Here is a 22,334-nt window from a genome sequence, read left to right on the forward strand (position 1 = left end):
AAGAAAAGCATACACGGAATGCTACACTACATGTATGTCTGTTGCAGTCGGACACACAGGTCCAACATGCGTGACAGGAGTATGCCAACACACATTTATACATTCACATAGACTTGTACACTGTGGAAGGTGACAGCACTTCCTCCACTCTCAGGATGGCCTCGTTCCCAGTGGGGTCACGGCACCAGCTTTAGACTGTGCCTCCACCGACCATCTGGTGAAGCCCGGCCCCAACTGTGAGCGAGTAAGGCCAGGTCAGGTGGCTCGCTGGGCATACTGTATTTCTGACGTTGCAGTTCAATGCTAGTGTTTATCGTAAATGTAGGGATTATCTTGCTGTGCATGCCTCCATCCCACCTGGCTGTCTCTTCCATTCATGACAGTAATGTCAGCCAGTGTATACATTAAGCCTCTAAAGGGATTCTATGCCAGATTGCATTATTTCACACACACAAGACACACATCAAGACATTTTAAACATTCAGTGCAGTTCATTAAATATACGCCAACCACCCTTTGCATAATCCAAAGAGATCCAATACAAGACCTGCCTTTACAAAGATAATACAGTAAACCCTCGTCTATCGCGGTTAATTGGTTCATTAATTCATAAATGATCACTGTTTCGTGGTTGACTATGGTCTATTATCAGTAAAAAATATTGAAAGACCAGTTATCTTAGATTGATAAGACATGCCATTAGATTAGATTACCTTCACACTGCATCTAGCCAGCCATGGCATGTCTGACATGACAGAGTGAAAAAAAAAAAATCCTCTCATTCCGTGTGGAAGTGGTAAGGTTTTGGCTTCTTTGTCCTTCTTCCCCACTTCGTTTGAAACACTTTCTTAAATTCAGAATAAGTACATTGGAGAGGCTAACTAGTTAGCTTGGTAGCTTGCTGTGCTAGCGGTGGCCATCTTTTATGTCCCTACAGTGATCCCGCAGCCTGCGCAATGTGGTGTAAACAAAGAATAATAGGAGTGAAAAGGTGACTAGAGGGGTGTTAAATAAAAAAACTTATTTAGAAAGTCAAAGTTTTAAATGACACAGCAGGTGGCGCTGGGGAAAAGTGTCTCAAAGGTTGTTGCTTGCATGTCAGCAAACAACAGAGGAGTTATGGTGCTAATTTTAAGATAATGCTGACCAATGAAGCAGATTCATCATACAACGATGCTATTATTTCACTGATATTGAAAACATGATTTGAAAAAATTGAATAATTTTGTCATTGTGTCTTTTTATTGTGCTATCACGTTACAACCACAATTACGTTACGACTACATTACAATGTCTTATATTCACAATTAATATATTGAATGAATACTAATTAAATCAAATGAAACGGTTTCTAACCTTAGTATTGATTGTTCTATCTAAAAAAAGAATAAAAGTACTCAGTATAAAGCAGTGTTTTTGTACTCCACTGCAAACTACAACCTCAATAACACATCCAACTCAGACAATGTCAACCACATCACAACATGATTATCTTTTAAAAAGGCAGCATCTTTGACACAACTCTTGCAGTGGATTTCATTAGACGCTGCTAATGGTCAGCAGCCGTTCTTGTCATGTACAGTGTTTCTGTTCCTGGACCGGAACAATGTGTTCCTATTTACCGGTAGGGGGAGGTGGAGAGCTAAAGATAGAACACTGCTGAGCTCCCGCCACACTCACCACAGGTTCACACCGGCGCCACGACGTATAAGTCTACATTTATCAGCCTGCTCCTAGGTGTATATAGCGCAATGATAGTTTGCATGAGAAAACTTTCAGACATGCGTTTTAATGGCTCTCAGTATTGCTTTATTATGCGTTGCAAATGGAAAATGATCACAACACTTCTTCTTATTCTCTTTATCCACTCCATCAGTCCGTGTTCCCAGCAGGGAGGATGCTCCGGGTCCCAAGAGCCGGGTTAGAAGCCTTTTGTCGGTTCTTTTTGCATGCAGGTGCGTGCCTGCCTTGTGTCCGATCCACATCAATTCGCCTCACGTCACCTTCCTATGCAAGCCACCCACCCACTTGCACATAAAACATTCATCAGAGAGCATGCAGCACTGCGCAGCAAGACATGTCTATGTGAATAAGCAATTAAGTGTCACACTCACTCTTCAAATCGTCTCCAGCCTGATGTAAAATAAAAAAAAATGTGGCCGGTAGGGATTAGTCTAAAAATAACTTTAGGGATTGTGTGAAACCAGGCAGAAAATACAGGCTGCAGGACATTATGATAATAATTTGTTTCTTTGCTGTGAGCGTTGTTTGAGATTATAGGATGGACATTTTAGTAGCGTGATGCAGACACATAAAACATTTATCTCTGAATTCTCTACCCCTGTCTCCTCCTTCACAGCCCCGCCCTTCCTCCCCCCACCACCATCATCCTGCACAGTGGCGCGCACCATCCATGCGCATCCACACACTTTTTACTTGGGAAATACAGGACAGGAGCAAGAGGATATGTTCTTTAAAAAAACATGGATTCAATCTTGTTTTTCCGCCTGTGCTGCTGATCTCTACTTTTCCCCCTTTTCCCTTCCAACTCCAGGTCTTCCTTGGAGCTGTTTTTGAGCATATTGTGGCTTCGACTGGTGTCTCGATTGCGCTGAATCAAAACTGGATGTTTATCTCCTTGACTATTGGCGTCAAGTCGCCCCAATGACTGAGCTCGGGTGCAGCCACAGACGGGGCTGCCCACTCGGCAAGACCCGCGGCTAAAGTTTGCAGGGTGCCCTTCTTCCTGGCACCTTATTCCCTGGATATCTGTCAGCAAAACTGCTTGGATTTACACGCTTCAATACACTGAGCCCCGTCTAAACCATGAAGACCATTATTACTGATGGTGAGTAGACACAAAGGCAGTGTAGTAAGTTTGCACAAAAGGCAGACGTGATGGATTACTGCGCATTGCAAATGTGCTACTTGGAGTTTGCAAGTCCTGAGGGTTGAGGATGGTGTTTTTATAAACGACCTCGATTCATAATTAAATCATGATTGAAATAGATGTTTTCAAGCGCCCCCCCCCCCCCATTCTATTAGTAATGGATGCAACTTAAGCAGGACGAGCACCTTTATGATGAAGTTCGCAGACGCTCCACTTGGCGGCTCAGTAGCACCACACACTGCATCAGCTTCAACTCCTCGATAATTGGTGATTTTATGTTGTGGCATCGTCCCACTCAAGAGTGACAGGAAATTGGGTCCTCCCAAGCTTTCACTAGGCAGGACTTTGAGCAATTCTAATAAGCACAGGATTGCGCCCCCCCCCCCCCCCCCCCCCCCCCCCACACACACACACACACACACACCACCACCACCACCCTGCGCTTAGTCCCACCGGAAAAGGCCAACAATCTCATTTCTTGGCAGGCAGACGTGTGCACGCACTGGCATGGGTCAGTGAAGAGGGGTACATGCTGGGAGGAGGAAGCACCTGCCATGTTTGTGTGTGTGTGTGTGTGTGTGTGTGTGTGTGTGTGTGTGTACTGAAAGTGCATAAGACAGTGAAGACACAATAATGCATAACAACTCATTTAAGGTTCATCTGGAGCTTTTTGGAAAACTTGAATATCCACCCTGCTCCACCCTCAAACACACACACACACACACACACACACACACACACACACACACACACACACACACACACTGCCAGGGCTTATGCAACATGCTCCCACTCCTCCTCACACTGCTCATTACGTGGCTAAAACTGCAGGATTACGGGAAAGAAAGCTGCAGATTATTGCGGGTCCATCTTTGCATTTCCCATCAAGCAGAATCAAAGAGACACACCTACTTGTGTATTCTCTTTGATAAGTCACACCGTCATGCATATGCATGTGCAGACCCATCCGCTGGCACAGCCTCCCACAGACCAGCCCTTTCTTCCATCCATTTGCAGGTTAGGGCAATGTTGAAAGGAGGAAGCAATTAAGACAACAGGGTTGAAGTCATCGTGTTGCGTCGATGAAGTCAAAACATAAAGTGTTGGCACTACAAGACACGTTTATTTTGAAGATCTATTTTTCAACATTTTTTCTAGTGTCCAAGGTCCCATGTAGTGTACTGGAAGTGTATTGCACAAAATATAGCCTTGAGGCTGAAATTTAGACCTGACTTTGGAATTTCGATTAGCCCTACTGGGAACACGCCATTTTGTCTGTCTGTAGCTTTATTGCCAATGGGGTGTGTTTGTCCACGCCTGGCTCCGACACAGTGTGTGGCAAGAAGCGCTGTGTGCACTTTATCCACTCTTTACATATGGGTCATACTCTTGAAAGGGGTACCAAAAGCGTGGAATAGCAAGCAAAAATTCAAGTTGTCATCTTCTAACCATTTTGTATATTCAAATAAAGTATCACTTGTTCTGTTTCAGTTTATGCAGAAAAACTTGCAAGAAAAGATCACCTTTTTCTATTTTTCATGGCAGAAATCTCAATTGTGCTATTTACATTAAAATGCTATATACTTATTATTATAATTCTTTTGATAAATGCTTGATTTGCATTTTATATGAGGAAATAAATGAGTTGTAAGTCAAAAGTTTTGGGGAAAAAAAAACCCAATGACGACATTTTTACATGTGCTTCAGTGTGATTAACAAGTGCCTCACCGTTTCTTTGGTTTGTCTGTGCATGCACATGAACAGTAACGGAAAGATGATCTTGTTCACTCTATTTATTTATGATGGTGAGGCTTTTTCTGCGACGTTTTTTTTTCACAGCTTACCATTTTCAGTGTTGTCGGGCTGACCAGGGTGCGACATAATGGTGACGTTTCTTGCACGTGACACAGAGCTAGTGTTACAAACTCTGTGTGAGACTCAACACTATGTTCCTCCAAGTATTGTTAATTAGCACAAGAGTAACACACTTCACCTTACACGGAAACATGATGTTAAAAAAACAGTTCCCCAGAGTGTATCGATTAGATAAAATAGATCAGTAGAAAACCGGATCTTAACACGTATCATGGTCACTACACCGTATTTCTGATTTTGAACCGGTGTCACTTTTGTTGTCTAAATATTGACGGAAAAACGGGGAAATAACCCGGAAATACTCTGAAGTTCACAATGTGTGTCAAGGCAGACGTCAGCTCATTTGCATGTACATTTCCTCAAATCAATTTTAGTTATATTACGTGTGGGCTATGCTGGTTACGGAAAAGACTTGTAACGTTTTGACGAAGTCTGGTCGAAGTACATGTTTTGGATGCCGCAAAATGTGTTTGGTGCACAATGAGGCGTTGTACTTCGGAAAGCACAGCGGCTGAAATATAAGTTCCACCGTTTAGTATTATTTATTTCATCGTCTTTGTGACACACTTTTGCATGTCACGAAATGGCCATGTGCAAACGGGCTGTTGACATAAGGCCGTGTTTTATACACAACAGACATGAAGAACGTATTCCATGCTGTTTAGTCAATGTATTTGCAGTATATTTTTATATGGTTATACTGGCAAACCACTGTAGTTTGTGCATCATGCCCCTTAAAGTGACAGTACCAACACTGACTTTCCCTCACTTCGTCCCGTGAGCCGAGTTCTGGTCGGTTTCAGGTGTTGAGGAAAGTAGTTCCGGCTAGTTGGTGGGGTCACTTAAGTAAAGCGTTTTGCTTCTCAAAACAATATGAGTTCAAAGGACTAATACCTTAGCAGCACAAAACCGTTTCCCACAAAAAAGTCAGACCTCACAATTGCTGGGTGTTATTTTCTCTCCCTTCGCATCACTGTGCGCTGCCGCCAGCTGTCAACTGTTGCACTCCGCAAGAGACAAAGTAAACATATTTGACGAGGAAACAAGTGAGGGCGACATTCCTTTTAGCACAAAGCCAAAGGATACCTTTATGAACAGGAATACACTGTTGCCGAACTCCGTCAGATGGAGTTACAAGGGGCAGAGAGAGCGAGGAGGGATAGCTGGTCGAAGCTGAAGCTGGACACACAGCTGTAGATGCAAGTAGACTATACCTATATTTACTCTATTCCATGTTACTGTAACTGTTTTACAAATGACACTGGACATCGATGTCAGGTTTTTTTAGAAACTCACATACAACTACAGTAACATATATTGTGACTGGAAGCATAATTAAATACAAACGTGGAGACGATCCACACTTTCACAAAGCTGACAATAAAAACAATATAAGTTGTTGTTATATAGCGGCTTTACTGGTAATATGACATTTGGTGATTTGCTGCACACAAAGTTGCTTGCTGATTCTTGATAGCCTGTTCCGATTGCAATGCTTTAAACGACATGCTAATCGGTGGCATCTAATTAGCTGGTATAGCTAGTTGTTACCTGGGGTGCTGGAACAGCAGAACTCTTCAAAACATGTTTCTTCCTCTGTCTTGGGCATGCAGGAACGTAATTGTCCGCGCTGAAGTGTGGACTACACACATGAAGCTGTTTTATCCTGGCCACTTTGGTTCCCATATTAGAGCCAATATGGCAAGAAGTCAAGGTTGTGTAATAGCAATGTCCGTGACAGGAAAACGATGGAATATATAGCGCGATTCAGACACATTTTTGCTGTTACAGCCCAGATAATTGCAAGTTCCCATCATTTTTGTAGATATTTTCTTTTGTGACAGCACCACTTTAGCGCTCACTTCAAATACAGTATCTTGCATCGCAGCAGTCGTCATCCGCGCTTGTAAACAACATTAAACTACGGCTGGCCGACATGGGCCAAAACTCATATCCCGATATATTTCCGTTATACATCGATACACGATATATATCCCGATATTTTTAAGCAAAGTGAGTTTAGACAAAATCAAAGCCAAATATGCGTGTCAAGTGGTTTTATCAAAATAAATACTTAACATGAGAATGTGTTTTAAATTTGAATGCGTCATGCCAGATCCACATAAAAAAATCTTTGCTAAAAATAGCTTCTAAAATAAAGTCGACCATTCTCTTTTTGAAATAAATATAGAAAAAGTCAAATATAATCTTTCTTTATAACAAACCTTTAGCTATGCTTAAATCTTCAGGTAATAACAAAAGAACAAAATATGAAGGAGTGCCCGCGTCAAGAGGACATTTTTAAATGTCAGCAACTCAAAAGTAGTCGTATTTTTTTAGATAAACATTTTTAGAAGACTCAAGCATGTCCTTATCTTGAGCCAGGAACACCAAACTGTTAATTGAATCAGGCTTAGCTGCTGTCTAACTTCCTTGCACATTTGTGGAGGAGCTTGTCGTAAATAATTGGGGCTTTTTTTCAGCAGGTTTTTAAAGCCGCTTTTTCCACTGTTGCAACAAGGACCATATCCTAGCAAAGTGATAGGACACCTCTGTATAATAGCACACCACTTGGCGTTGGCTTTCATGAGGAACGCAACAGGAGCGCGGCAGATAGCGCGCAGCTTCACACATTCCTCGTATTGGAGTTTGTGCCAAGTTTTAAGGTGGTGAAAAATACTTTTTTTTATGCTCTGAATTTGAAGTACCTCCACTTTTCTGGGGTACCGCTAATTCCTTGCTAAATAATTCTTCCACTGCAGACGCTGTCGCTAAGCTTCGACTGGAGCCGGCGGGCTTCTGCTCCGCCCCTCCTCCCATGCAGGGATGATGGAGATACAGCCTAAATCCGGTCTACTGTATATCGATATCAACAATATGGTTGGTTTTGATATTGTGCTTAAAGTAAATATTGATATTGTAAAAATATCGATATATCGCCCAGCCCTATGTTACACACATACGCAGACGGCAGCGCACAGTGATACGAAGGGAGAGAAAATAACGACGAGCGATTGTGAGGTCTGATTTTTTTCATGGAAAACTGTTTTGTAATGCAAATGTATTACTCTTTTGAACGCATATTGCTTTGAGAAGCAAAACGTGACCCATCAACTAGTAGGAACTACTTTCCTCAACACCGAAAACCGACCAGAACTTGGCTCACGGGACGAAGTGGGGGGAAAGGAGTGAGACAAGAGCACTCAAACGTTAGCAACAGTAGCATAGCTATGTGAGACAGTTCCATTTTAACAGCATGTTGATTGAGAAAAATAAAATGATCCAACTTCCAGCTTCCACATCTGTAGCTGACTGACAGATAGTTGGCAGAGTTCCAAGATTTTCAAGATGTGTAGTGAAGCCTGTCTCCCCCAAGCTGCCCAGGGGCGGGTCAGAGGTGGTATCATATCCATGAGGAAGGAGGCTTTTCCTTCATGACCCCATGAAAACCCAGAACTTGAAAAACAACTGTTTGAGTGCCTCTTCTCTCGAAAGTAGACAAGATGATAGATTGTGTCTCATGTTTGGTGCACATAAACAAGTTCTCGGGACACATTATTGCTGTCATCGCGTCATTAAAAAGTCAACTTTGCATACCAGAGGACCGTTTAGACAAAAAGACAATTGGAATATTACGAGAAGTTGTCCTATCACAAGAGGAGAGTAAGTAAAGGACATGTGAGAGAATAAAATTGTAAAATTGCATTTTATATTTTTCATTACATAACATTGCCTAAAAAAATATTATTTGATTCATGTGAATTTGAAAATAACACGTGTCTCTGAATATTTGAAGTATATTCTCCTAACACTGTGACTTTGTTTCTCATAAATTACTTTATTGTTCTTACTTTTTTTTTTTTTTTACTTTGGACAAAATCCAACTTTAATATTTTTTTAACATATATTACGACTTCATTCTCATAATTTTGCAGCTTTTTCTCATAACAGTGCTACTTTATTCCTGCAAGTTGTACTTTTCACCACAATAAAATACAACTTCATTATGAAAATATAAAAAAAAAAATTGTCCACACAACATTGAAACTTTGAGCTTGCAAAATTGCAACTTGACTTAAATCTGACGCCTTTTGTGTCATAATATTGTTTCTTTTTTTGTCTTGGAGAAAAGCGCTGCTTGTCGTGTTTTGTTTTTGCTAGTGTCACATTGAGAAGGGACTCTTAATTTACTACTTTTTCACCCAGTCACAATCCGATCAATGCCTGAGTGGCAAAGCTTTTGCTCGTGGGTGCTTTTTCTCACTAGGCAAACAAAACCAATAAAGCTCAAAGCCATTACTGTGGAACCGAACACTTTCATTTTAAACCGTTATAAACCACGAGGAACTTGCAGCTTTTTTCTCCTTTAATGAGTTAAGTGTTTTTTTTGTTGTTGTTTTGGCAGTGTCAAAACACTGCCCTATTTTTAGGAAATAGGCCACAGGATGCAGCATCTGAGGTGGAGAGATAATTGTCTGGGACTTATCACGCCGCAAAGAAAACGAGGACGCGCGCAGAAAGAATAACAATGGCTGATTTGCATAGCGACATTAGGTGGGATCAAACATCCTGCCTTAAACTGACAATGAGAGGCGACATCTTCTGCAACCCTGAGTGGAAAATGTGAAATAGATCCATCTTTGTGTTTGGGTGGGTGTGCGTACTGTATAAAAGAAAACCAGGTCTGTGTTTGTTTGTGCATTCATATGGCAGTCTGAGTGGAGGGAGGCGTATAGGATGCTTGAAGGTTATGTGAGTTGTCCTTTTCCTCCGCATTTGGTCTTAAAGTTCACGTCTTTCAACATGTGTCAGTTTGTCAGTACGGACGCTGCTTCGAAGTGCAGGACAGAAAAAAATCTCACTTTTCTTTGACGTCAATGTAATCAATATGGGAAGCTTGTAGCATTTCTATAGCTGGGCTCTAATTTTTCAAGAAATCTACAGCAGTCTTCAACAGGAGATCTATGGGATTTATATGTTGGAGCAAAGTGACTGCAATATGTCCGATGCTCGGAGAGCCATTGACCTATTGATCACACTGACAGAGACGGAGATTTCTGGTTTTCATTTCCAGCTTTTTGGTACCAATTCTAATTCACTCCTTGCCCCACTCGCCCTGTTTATTCAACACGTCCATTTAACAGTTGAAGGTGTGTAGAAATGAACCTTTTACTCTATGACAACTAACAACTAATGCTGAAGCATCAACTGGACTAAAAGCCTTGGTTCCTTGTGTCTTTGTTAAATCTGCAAAACACTTCTTTCAGCCAGACATCTAGAGGTCTCTCAGGGTCTTTATTTTGCAGCATTTAAAATGACAAAAATAACTTTTTGATATCGCAAAGCCCTCTAAGTCTCGTCTTTGTACAAAAGACTGTTTTGAGTCTTTGCAACCTTTCAGCATTACCCCCAACATTCAACTGGTTTGTCCTTGGCTCTTTTCGATAACTAAACTCAGTGCAACAAAGCACTGCATTTTACCACGATGACTTCTTGTTGGGACTAGCAAGTCATTGTTTTTTGTTTCTTTCCCATAAAGTTGTTTATACTATGTGTCTCAGAGTCTGTGGTGCAATTGGATGTCAGTGCTGCTCCCCGTGCTTGGAAAGTCCCGTTGTGTGATAGAAAATTCACTTGGCAACATTCAGGATAATTCCAAAAGTAGTTGAGTGCAAAAAGTAAAGTTTGTGTGTTTCTGTGAGAACAAGTTAAACAGCTGAAAGACTTTCTTCTTCGCTGCGTGTGAAGTCAGCCACTAGCACAACTCTGTCCACTGAATGCCCCATTTCACATTGCTAAACTAAATGAAAAAAAAATGTGTCTACCTTCCCCACGATGTGGTGCAAAGTTTCCTAGTTAAAGGACAAAAAAAGCTTCTTGTAACAGTGATAACTTTGGAGGCAACCTGACTTTGTTGATTTAGTTTTGAATAATACATTTTAAGAATTCATTACACGTGCCTGAAAGGCATTGTAGTCTTATTTCAAACAGATTAAAGGATGAAGACATCAGTGTTCGGCACAACGGTGCCTTGGCGCTGTTAACGTTTCAGTAACGGTGATGGACTGCGGCAGGCGGAGGTGGATTTGAGATGTTCACTGCATCCTGATGAGCTTTCTCCATTAGGGAATTCTGTTAATTGGCCGCACCCCTCATGTAGGGCTGGTGCGCTACATACATATACACTTGGTGCACGGGTGTCAAACTAATTTTTATTCTGGGCCACATCAGCGTTATGGTCTTCCTCAGTGGACCGTTTGTAAATGTAAAATGGTGCAAATGTATCTTCTTCCCCTCATAGTATTACCCCTGGATTTGATTCATTGATTTTAGTGACAATGCAAGCAGATACAGCCAAGTAAACTCAATAACTAAATATGTAAATGGCACACACAGTAACGTCTTCATTATAACCTATATCCCAGTTATTTATCATACTAATATGTAGTCTGTAGCAAATTAATTATGTTCCAGTAGGGACTTATGTTCTAGCTAGAGATTTCACACCATGATTTTTGTGACCAAAATTGTCAAAGTTATCAACATCATCCCAGAATTGGTAAAATTTGCTGCAAATATGCCCACCAAAGTTGATTGCTGTCAATTTGCCTTCTGTTGTTTTGCTATTATTACGTTGAACCATAACACACATGCACAACTGACTTCTTGGTCTTACGTTTGACGTGCGGTTGGCTACAATATTTGATTGTTAATAACACAGTAACTATTAGATGTGTCCTGATCCAATGTTGATATCAGGTATTGGTCTGGTTTCAGCAAAGTATAACAATATCGATTTATATCGGCCTGCATCTAAAATCTTCGATGTTGGCACACTGAGGCAAACAATCCATTCTAGTGTCTGCGCCAGTAGAGTCCAATGCCATTACACAATCAGTACCACAAACGCAATCTGTTCTACGCATGTGCAGAATGCCTCTGCATCCGGTTGGCCTATTTTTCATCAGTCACATGTTAGGCATGTGTAATCTACACCATCTGTCTATTTTACGACAGCAATTTACGTCACCCCCGGCCCTCCCACTGCCAAAAACGATTTGAGAAATTACAACAAGTAGTAAGTAAGTAAGTAATAAGTCTTTTTTTTTAATATCATATCCATCATGCAAGTGGATAATTTATAAGCCCTCTTTTCTTGGTTCCATAAATTATTTTAAGTTTTCTTCACCACAGGAAAAAATATAAACAAGAGCATTTGCTAGGAAGATACTGTATGTTTAGGTGGATGGTATTTCTCCGTTTAGGAAAAAAAAAAAGCTGAATCCTCTAGATTAATCCGTCATTGCACTCTGCTTATGGTTCTTTACATTCAAATATCCCTGCATTTTGTGTGTTTTATCGTATTTATTTATGTATGCTATACGTAACCAGGTATGACGTTTATGTGCATTGCCTAAGTTTTTACGTAGCTCAGTCTTGGTGAGTAAGTACGATGGAACATCCACATGCTAAGAAAGTCACTAATAAAATACACCTCAGTATATTACATGTATGAAGTATGGTTATTGACCATTTATGTTCATACATTTAAAAACTAATAACTACCGCAGCACGTGACGTCGCAGAAGCGCTGTCGTAAAAATTTGCAAAAGGAGGAAGTGACGTAGGTCTCACGCATGCGCAGATCCGATCACGTTTCCAGGATGCATTGCGTAATGACACCCACGTGATCACAACAACAGCGTTTGCTAGCATGTTTAGCAAATAGTAGGAGTGACATCGGCCGTGTGGCAATACCTTTTATTAATGTTCAAAAAAGACATTGCAGCTGAGTGCAAAACTTGTCATGCACAAGTTTCCTGTGGTGGCACAGAACTGGGGAAGTTTTATACGACCAACCTCATCGTGCATTTGAAGCCGGATTTTCGAAACACCGTGGCTTCCTGAAACATCCACTGCTGATTGAAACATTTGCAAAGCGTAAACTCCCACAGGATGGCAAAATGTCATTGGCTGTAGCAGCAAAGAATCAGCCCCAGTCGGAGGTGAGTAATGCCAGGGTTCAAAGCTTCATGGAGCAACTCAAGCCCCGCTACAGCATGCCCATTGCTATACAACTATACACCAGATGCATCAAGAAGTAAATGGCACAGTTTTTCTCATTCCTACTGTTGCTGACTATTGTTCTCTGTTGTATGTATTATCCATGCTGATATTGGATTGATATAAGTATCAAAGCTACAATATCGGAATCGTATCGGAAGTGAAAAAGTTTTATTGGGACACCCCTAATAACAATAAACACGATAATTAGGATATTTACATTTTGATATTGTCATTAAAACATATACCGTTGTAGCATGTTATAAACATTGTAGCAGTGAAACTTGCCTTGCTGCACTGAACGAGTCACGCTAATAAAAAACTATGGCGGGAGAACAAGTCTCTCCTGTATTCACTTCTCAACATGTTTGAGAAGAAAACATTTTTTATTTAGGAGGAGACTTTGGGCAGTAAGAAAATGGACCGCTGCGGCAAAGTGGAGTCGATCCAAGTAGGTACTGTGCAGTGGGATGATCAACTGACTGGCAGGCATGTTGGCCTCAAACATAAAAACATTCATCAAGTGTATGGATAAGAAATCTATTTGTTGTTTTGTTCCCCGGAACATTTGTAGAGACAAGACGTTGTTTGTTCTAGCTCTTGACTGGAGGATGGCGGATGGCGCCCTCCGTGATTTAATATGATACAACTTCACCACAGTGGGGCGGATGCAGTCTCATAGAGGATTTCTTAGCGTCTATTTACCAAAATCCACTCTGACACTGTATCATAATCCTTTTAAAGGTGCTTACGCATGACAGAGCAGGTCAAGCCTCTCAGTGTGCCTGAGCGCAGCCTTTTCAAAGTACAAGCAGAAAATGTGCAGCCCCGACAGAGAAGACATACACTTCACTGCCTGAGCCAGCACACGACACCAAAGCAACCTCGTGCAGCGAATATGCATGTTCCAGCATGGCTGTACTGTACAGTATAATGCTATATGGTGGTGGTTATACCATGCGATAACAAGTGGCTGATTTGTCATCTATCTTTGTCACATAATCTCTGTGGCCACTTTTCTGTAACCATGAAAATTGCAACTATGTAGGAGCAAAGCTGCAAATGTGCACCATGCTGATGACACTGATTACACCGCAATGGAGAAGGCTGACTGATAGCCCAGTTAATTGTTAATCAGACAGAAGAAGCTCTTAAATTAGGTGCATGAATGGAGCTCTTGTCAGGGTAGGGCCTCAGACTCTTTTTGCAAGGAGCAGTGCCACAGAGATGGATAAATGAATGGACGGATACATACATGAAGAGAAGGCGCATACATTGCATCGCCATTTGTTGCTGGGCAGAATTCAGTTTAGGTCACAATCAGCTGCTCCCTGAGGCCCAATAAAAGTCTGCTAGTCATACTCACTATGGAGTATCCATGGCAACTTGAGGTAGAGTGCTTCATTGCACCACACAGCAAAGAAAGGACAAGGAGAGAAGGCAGTTGCCATGCCACAATAATCAATAAATCAATTAACCGTACGATAAGTAAAAACAAAGTTGATAATTTTGCCCGCCTCGATATATTGACATGCGCATACAGAAAGTTTGCTTTCCTCCTCTCTCTCTACCAAACTGGCTGGATGACAAGAGGTTTCACTGTGTGCATCTGTCCCAACACCGGGGCGTGTTGGTTCTATAGCGGAATGAACAGAGTGAGTGAGCCCTCCAGGCAGTCATTCAGTCTCTTTGTCCCAGTGAGGAGAGGCGGGGTTCTGAGCGAGTACACACACAGCAGCAGCACTCTGCACTCGCTAGCTGTGTGTATCGTCTTCTACATGATCGAATACTTTCTTTGTGCCTGTTGTGTATAAAACATGATCTGATGTCGATTTCAGCTTGTTTACACAATGTTATTTTGTGACTTGAAAAAGTTTGATTGACATAAACAGCGCATTCTACACACAGAGTTGATAAAAGTGAACCAAGGAAATGTATACAAATGAGCTGACATCTGCATTGACACACATTTTGTCAATATTCAGACAATAATGAAAGTGACTCCGATTAATTGTGATTTTTATTTAAGTGCAATACTTGTTGGCGTGGTTTGGAGAAAACTGATGCGGAATTACCCCAGTGGAGTGAGGAAGAGTAGAAGGCAAGACGGAAACGAACTGTTTATTTAACCAAAACTACCAAAGGTAGAAAGCCAGAGGCTCTTGACAGCAGCACAGTTGAGAAGAATGCAGCAGTTTTAGGAATGAAGCTGAGAGTGACACCTTTCATCACAAAGATATGGGTATGAAGGCGGTAAACTACATTAAATGTTAAATGATCAATTACATTAAAAGCGTTGAGACAAGGATGTGTAGGGCCCCATTGGCTGTGTTTACCTTGGGCCCCCACATGACTAAATGCACCGCTGGTTGTGTTCCTCAGCTGTTGGTGTGAAACTCGGGCATGTTACACTTGCCATGCTGTTGTTTACAATAGACTCATCACTGGTATTAAAGCTGGTTGAGCAGTTTGTCTCTTTCTGCTCTTACAACATTGCTTCTGTTGCTGCTGTGTTGTCCAATATACTTAAATGACCATGTGGTCAAATAGAGCTATGTTTTCCTGTCTATTTTCTCATGTACAGTCGTCCCTCGCCACTTTGCTCTTCAAATTTCTTGGCTTCACTCTATCACGGTTTTTAAAAAATATATTAATGCTGTTTTTTTTGGTTGAATACGGCCTATTATTAGTATAATATGCATATTGAAGCAAGTTCTTTGTATTTTTTGCCTAAATTAAGTATTTTCAAGCATAAAAATGGTTAAATGAATTAAAATACTAATATAAGGCATTCAGAAGATGCATTCAAACAGACTGTGAATGATATGTAGTATTCTACAGTACACTGGTCACTGGGTATCAGTAATGTTACTGGATTGTTTGGTGAGACACACAAGCACCAGACTTGATCACTGGAACATCATGCTTTTATTTCGCTTTTGAATTATCTTACAACAGACACAAAAATCCCTAAAAAAATCCTCAGCTCATCCTCAGCTCCTGTTGCTACGGTAACCCACGCCCGTTGTTCCTGCCTGTTCCTCACTCAGCACTCAACACATCAATATCAACACACACAAGCACAAATCTTATGTCTTACATGGCCTCTTTACTCTTATTATGTCTACTATATTGGACAATACGAGTGTAAAGGTGACTATAGGGGTGTTATTTCATGTCTCGAGTGCTCTAATAATGTTTAAAAAAAAGGATAAAAAAAACAGGTTTGCTATGTTCTAACTGCTATTTGATTTATTAATAAGGAATCCCACTGTAACCAATTAACCATGATAAATGAGGGATTACTGTATTCCAAACCATCATTAAACAACAGCCTTTCTCCGATTACCCCTTACTTCTAATTAAGGGCCATTTCTCTTGTGATTTCGGTAAATAATATGCAGTTTATAACTTTTTGATGCTTGACTGACCCTTTAAATGTTGCCAAAGACAAAATTGGTATTCAGATCCCTGACCAGAAGCTCGGTATTGCCTGTGTGTCCATTTTCCTTCCTTCTTTCCTTCCTTCCTTCCTTCCTTCCTTCCTTCCTACCAGTCCAGTCTGTGGTATTTCATCATTCCTGTCTGCTGTGGAATGAGAAAGCGACTTGACTTGGAGCAAGAGATCATCATTCTTTGCTGAGCTGTCTTATATTTTCCAGACCATTTTTTCTATTACGCTGCAATGGCTGCAGCTGAGAAAGTAGCAAAGTAAAACACGGAAGAGTGAAAGCCAAAGCTGTGATTTCTCAGAAAAAAACGACTTCCTTACAGTAGAGAAGTGTGAGTGAGTGTAATTGGTCACTTGTATCCCTGGAGAGATGGATGGCTTAAAAACAGGCAGCGAGTCATTCACAGGAAATAGGTTGTCACTTCTTGGCTCGGGAGAAATTGATCTGTTGATCTTTAAACAGGAATTCTGCAAATGTTTGGCGACACATGTGACTTTCTTTCATACACAAATCAATATCCTTAATGGCAGGTTGTTGAAATGCACAATTCTTCACTTTGAAATGTGGTGTAGTGACGGTACCGGCCTGCACTGCAGCACAACATAGTGAGATCTTCCATGTTCAGGAGCTTTGACGTGAATCTAGTTCAGCTCTCAGTAATCTCCGTGGGCCAAAGTAGGTTACTTTTTATTAAAATGCAAATCTGACTTGTGAACTCTCTCACTCTCTTTTGTAACTGTGCTCTCTGTCTGACGAATACATTTCTCCTGATTCTTCACAGTTGTTCCTTCCCGCTTCCTCAGTCTGTCTCGCTAAATCTGTCGTTCACCTACTAGGCTTGGAGCCTGCCGCTCATCGGCTCCACTAGCAGGTGTAAAATGCTGATTGCCTTGTGTCGATACCAGGCCATGGCAAATTAAATGTGACCGCAGCTCGCCTGTCAGGACTTGCATTATAATGATATCTGTAATCTCCTGGACTCAATGGGGAGCAGTAGGAGAGGCTGTGGGACGGTAGGAGTATGATGGCCATGAAGGGGGATTCAGTATGGCTCTGGTGGCTCTGGTGAAGAGGAATGGACATGGATCCCGCCCTCCCCCCGATGCAGCCATACTAGAATCCTTTATATATATATATACAGTATATATATATATATATATATATATATATATATATATATATATATATACACACACACTGCTGTTATATATAGTATGTTTTTTATATATTTTATATATATAAATATAGTTTGGATTTTTGAGCCACGAATATTAATATCCTACTTGTTTATTGTGTATAACTTTTTTGTTTGTGTATTTTGCTCTTTTATTTGTTGTCTGTCCAGCTGGCTTCAGGCCCAGACCCACCAATTTTGACTACATTATTATTATTGACTACATTATATACATTTACTTTAATTACAACTAGAAACTCAGGCCACTTTTTTCTCTCCAGGTGACTAATATGTATGAGTGACAGAAGGAAAAATAAAGCTCTGAGTGTGGATGTATAAATCTCAAGACCGCAAATATAAGACGACCCATCGTTTTCAGACTCCTTTCTAGGGAAACAAAACATCTCTTATATGAGGGTCAATTTAAGTTCCTACTGTGACACTTAAGACGCTGATAAATTGTTAATTACAGCTTGCTCTGCTGACTCTTCAACTCGACCAAGTTACGTTGCAAAAGTGTCGAACTTCAGCAACAGTTTGGCAGATAGTCCAGCTTCGTATTGGCCCATATTCACAAAACAGTCCCGTGTGCCGTTGACAGATGAGCATATTTTTCTCTTGCTGGCCGGGATCAGCAACTCCAACCACTGCCTGATGCTTGCTTCTTTAGGCACACCCGAAAAAACATTTCCTGGGAGCATGGTAAACAGAGCACAGTGAAGCAGAGCGGGGGGAGGGCAGGCCTACAGCATTTGCCTGGGCATGCCCATATAAGAAAGTCCGGGTTGCATTGACATCAATGGAAGTCTGTAAAAAAAACAACAAAAACACAGCGTGCAGAGCCGTCCAAAACTGCTTTCAGGTCTCACTTCCAAATGCGCAAACCTCATTATCTGACACGTTGGCATCGTTTAACACGACAATACAACATCGTAATAACATTTATAGCTCAGAAAAGAGGAAAAGCATAATTGGTCCCCTTTAGGGGTGTCATCCAACTCACGAGACGAGACGATGTATGAGATTGTGCCTACGACAACAAGACAAGATGAGACAAGATTTTAAGATTCATTTTAAGAAAAGTACAATGAAAAAATATGACTGGATTAAAAAACAACATTTATTTAACCGAGTCACAAAACAATGCAGGTGCGTATTGAAATGTTGATTGTCTCACAAATTGTCACTAAACCATATGAACGTCAACATTTTGAGACCAAATAGGCCACTGTTAGGTTAGTATATAATAATAATAAATAATAATATGTCATAATAATGAAACATTTCCTTTAATATGTCATTTTTAATTTGTAAAGGTGCAGAATTGGCATTCATGACATGTATGTTCTCACAGGTCATTTGTACTTTCTGTCAAATGTTTGCAGCATTTCCTGAAATGCAACTGTATTAATGCGCAGCATTTCTTTAGCCCTGGCTTGGTGCAGACTTTTTTGCGCTGCTGTGATTGTATATACGTTGCCGACCAAATGTCTCAGTGAGTGTTGGCTGTCAGCACAAAGTGTAGTGTTTTTCTGGGTCGGTTGGATATGTTTGAGGTGGGCGAGTTGGGTTTGTTGCCTTTTTATTTTGCTACCACTTTCGAATAAATTTGGCCTAATGGATGGCTCATTAATATTCCCACACGGGGGCTGCGGCATTTGGCTTTGCACACATCTTTTTCCCTCCTATTTTCTACTATGTTACTTTGCATTGCTCTCACGAGGCGCCACTCTTTGACGATGTGAATGCTACTGGCCCCTCCTTCCCCACAGAGACAAAGCGACTGTATGCCTGACAAGAGGTCTCACTCTGTTTGCCGTTGTCCTGTGAAGCGTGTAGCAGCTGAACCAATGCGCAGGGTGAACTCTCTCCCTGCCTGTTTGGAGGCGAGAGACTAGGAAAACAGACACGCATGCACATGGCAATATATGGAGGCTGGCATAATTATCAAGTTCATTTTCATTTATTGTGGTAATTATTTCTTTTTTATTGAGTTTTTTTTTTCTGAACAAGAAATCGTGTCATGTTTTAATCTCACCCCTTAATATTTGCCAAAGAGTTCAGGTGAGATACACCCGCCACTCGAGATTCTTGCTTCCCAAACATATGTCACAATCATTTTTTTTTAATGGAAGTGCATCCAATATGAAACTGTTCATGATTGCATCACGGTGAAAACACTGGGATTCTGCCTGAGTAGAAGTGCGGGATATGAAGTCCCATAGGCCGCCTTTGGCATCAGTATCAGTACGCTTGAAGAAATAATTGAACTGATGAGGAAGAAGAAGGGAAATAAGAAGAATGTGTCGATGTTGCAGGCGCTGCAGCTTGACTCTATTTTCCACACACCTTCTGAAAATGGTCCTGTTTTCTCATGTCTGTATGTGTTCCCTTCAAAACTTCCCCTATCATTACAGCAATTATTCCAGTGACTGAGATGACGGTGTCAACACTACGTCTCAGAGCTGTAAACAAATTATGATGAAGGGTTCTTTGCGATGACTATGTGAGGAAACCAATTCTTTATGGTCTCGCTGTGGCATCCTGGGGCCTCCGCCAGCATTGGAGTTGTTGACAGACATTAGAGCTTTGACAGATCAGCTTTTTTTTTTTTTTACTCCATCAGAGGTGGTGAGGTTTAGTGTCATGATTTTTTAATGAGTCAAACAACCAGTGGCGCGTTTCCATTTATTGCATATTTAAACTCATTTGTCTGCTGGAAATTTCCGGTGGTTTTGCCATAAATCCTTTAGTGGTTTTGCCGGGGGTAAATGACAGGTTATGTTTTCTCTCCCTCCATTGCTCCCTGGGAAGACATTAGCATATTGAGTTTCGGGCCTGGCCGTGAAGCGAATCCCACCATGCCTTTAAAGGGCGTCACATGAATAGGTTGTACATTATGCTGAGAAATATGAGACAGGAGAGAGAAGGAACAGTCTTCTTCCACTTTTATCGCACTTCAGCTTGGGGAGAGTACAGCACACATGCATAACATGCACACACTGTCTTTTCTAACCTCCTGCTGCTTGCTGACTCATACTTGGTTAAGGAAGCAGACTGCAACTACAAATGAGGCGAATATTCATAGCACCCACAGTTAACTTTGCAGAAAGAGCCGGGGGATTGGTACATCCTCCCCTCTGATTTGAACGCACTATCGTTGCCCACACTGGAATGAGTTGAAAAATGCTACAAAAGAGTCAACTATAGACAATCAAGACATCTTAATTATGCTCCTTTTCCACTCCAAGGCTTGGCATTGCTTGAGCAGAGTTGCCATTTCTGTAACATCTGAGGATACATGGCTAGAAATGCCAAAACAAACACACATGCTATCATAATCTTAGCTCATTGCTGTGCCCTAGCTGGACTTTGCTGCTTTTATTGTCTCCCCATTTTGCATAAGGAAGCATAGAGAACAAAAAAAAAGGCAAGTAGTCTGACACAGCGCTCATTGCTGTAATGACTGACAGCACAGCAACTGGCAGAATTCACCCAATCACCTGTCAGGCCCTCGTGGTGTAACGGTACAGCTGCTACCTTGTAAAGCAGTTTGGATCCCAGCCCGGACAGTTTGTTTAAATTCTGTTCATTTGTCATTTTGCACTAAAAATAATTTCTTGAACAATTTGTTTCCCATGTATTCATATTACTCCAAAACATGCATCTAACTAAATTCAGGTTCAATTCAAATAGTATAAAAATTGCTTTTAATGGGTCAGTTAGGTACTAAATATGTGGTGACCACAGCAGCCCATCGTTGGCTCAATGTGATTATTTTAATGGGGCCCAGATATCCTGGTGGCACCCCATTTGTGATACAGTCATATTGTAAAGGAGTGTTCATGGGGTGACTCTATTGACCTAAATTTAAAATGACCAAAACTAAATTTTATGTTTTTGGACAAATGTTTTATAATTTATAATATTAAACAATATTAAACAAACACAAAAAACTTGCCCAATCTACTGTATGGGACACTTTTTTTTTTCAAGCAGGTCCGTGTGCTTCGACTACATCTTTATACAGTAAGTCAATTGTGTGTGTGTGAGTGACAGAAAGAAAAGCTCGGACTTGCTTGGGAATAAGTCATTGGTTTGCTTGTATAAATGTCTACACAAGGATGATACATCTTTGTCAGACTGTCTTTTATGCAGGCCAGGGCAGTATATTGTTGGATACGTTATTGTTGTTCCCAACCATGTATTCTAAAAATATTTTCCCACAATCCAAAGTATTGCTGTCTTCTCTCACATCTCTTCCTATCAATGTTTGCTTGATGTGTCAATTCCGCCTTTATACCTCTGCCAGCCAATCAGCTCCCCGCCTGTCCTTCCACTCAGCTTTGGGTCTGTTATTTTTGTTCTTGCCCACGCTCTTTGTATTTGAGTTACATACAGTATGATTATTATTAGTTTCCTGCCTGCTTCGCGCTATTTTTTAGCTCTATTCGGCCCATGCTGCTAGACATCCCGGTGCAACTAAAGTAAATGCCAGAAGGTGCCTGTTGATGTCAGACACAGAATGCGGTTGACAAAATATTGGTATTAGACTGAGAACAAAGCAGCCAGGTTCACTCTTTAGATCTCTTCTAAAGGCTATGTAGTTTTCCCATCTAGAGATTGATTCTCACTTAAGCTATGATCCACTGTTATCTCTCTTAAATCCAAATTTTGACACAAAACTCGTCATGTTGCAAAGGCCCTCTGCTTTTTCACCGCATGACTTTGGGTTTTTAAAAGACTTCCTGTCTGCGGGCCCTGCATAAAGGTCTCTGTGTGTAACAGCCAATCAATGACACCAATCACCTGCCATTAAACCATTAAACCGTCTGGAAAATTTGCCTGATTTATGAGCGCTTCCTGCTGATGACCGCAC

The 22,334-nt window shown here is 41.0% G+C and overlaps 1 protein-coding gene across 1 annotated transcript in view; it reads left to right on the plus strand.

The window, feature by feature from the left end:
• Positions 1-2,389: 2,389 nt before the first annotated feature.
• Positions 2,390-22,334, plus strand: part of rtn4r (reticulon 4 receptor) — a 70,181-nt gene continuing 50,236 nt past the window's right edge. Inside the window, exon 1 of the mRNA XM_054773125.1 lies at positions 2,390-2,848. Within this exon, the coding sequence (XP_054629100.1) occupies positions 2,827-2,848 (22 nt within the window). The 5' untranslated portion in view covers positions 2,390-2,826. The remainder of the gene's footprint in view (positions 2,849-22,334) is intronic.

The sequence above is a fragment of the Dunckerocampus dactyliophorus genome, chromosome 4, assembly GCF_027744805.1.
Source record: "Dunckerocampus dactyliophorus isolate RoL2022-P2 chromosome 4, RoL_Ddac_1.1, whole genome shotgun sequence".
NCBI lineage: Eukaryota > Metazoa > Chordata > Actinopteri > Syngnathiformes > Syngnathidae > Dunckerocampus > Dunckerocampus dactyliophorus.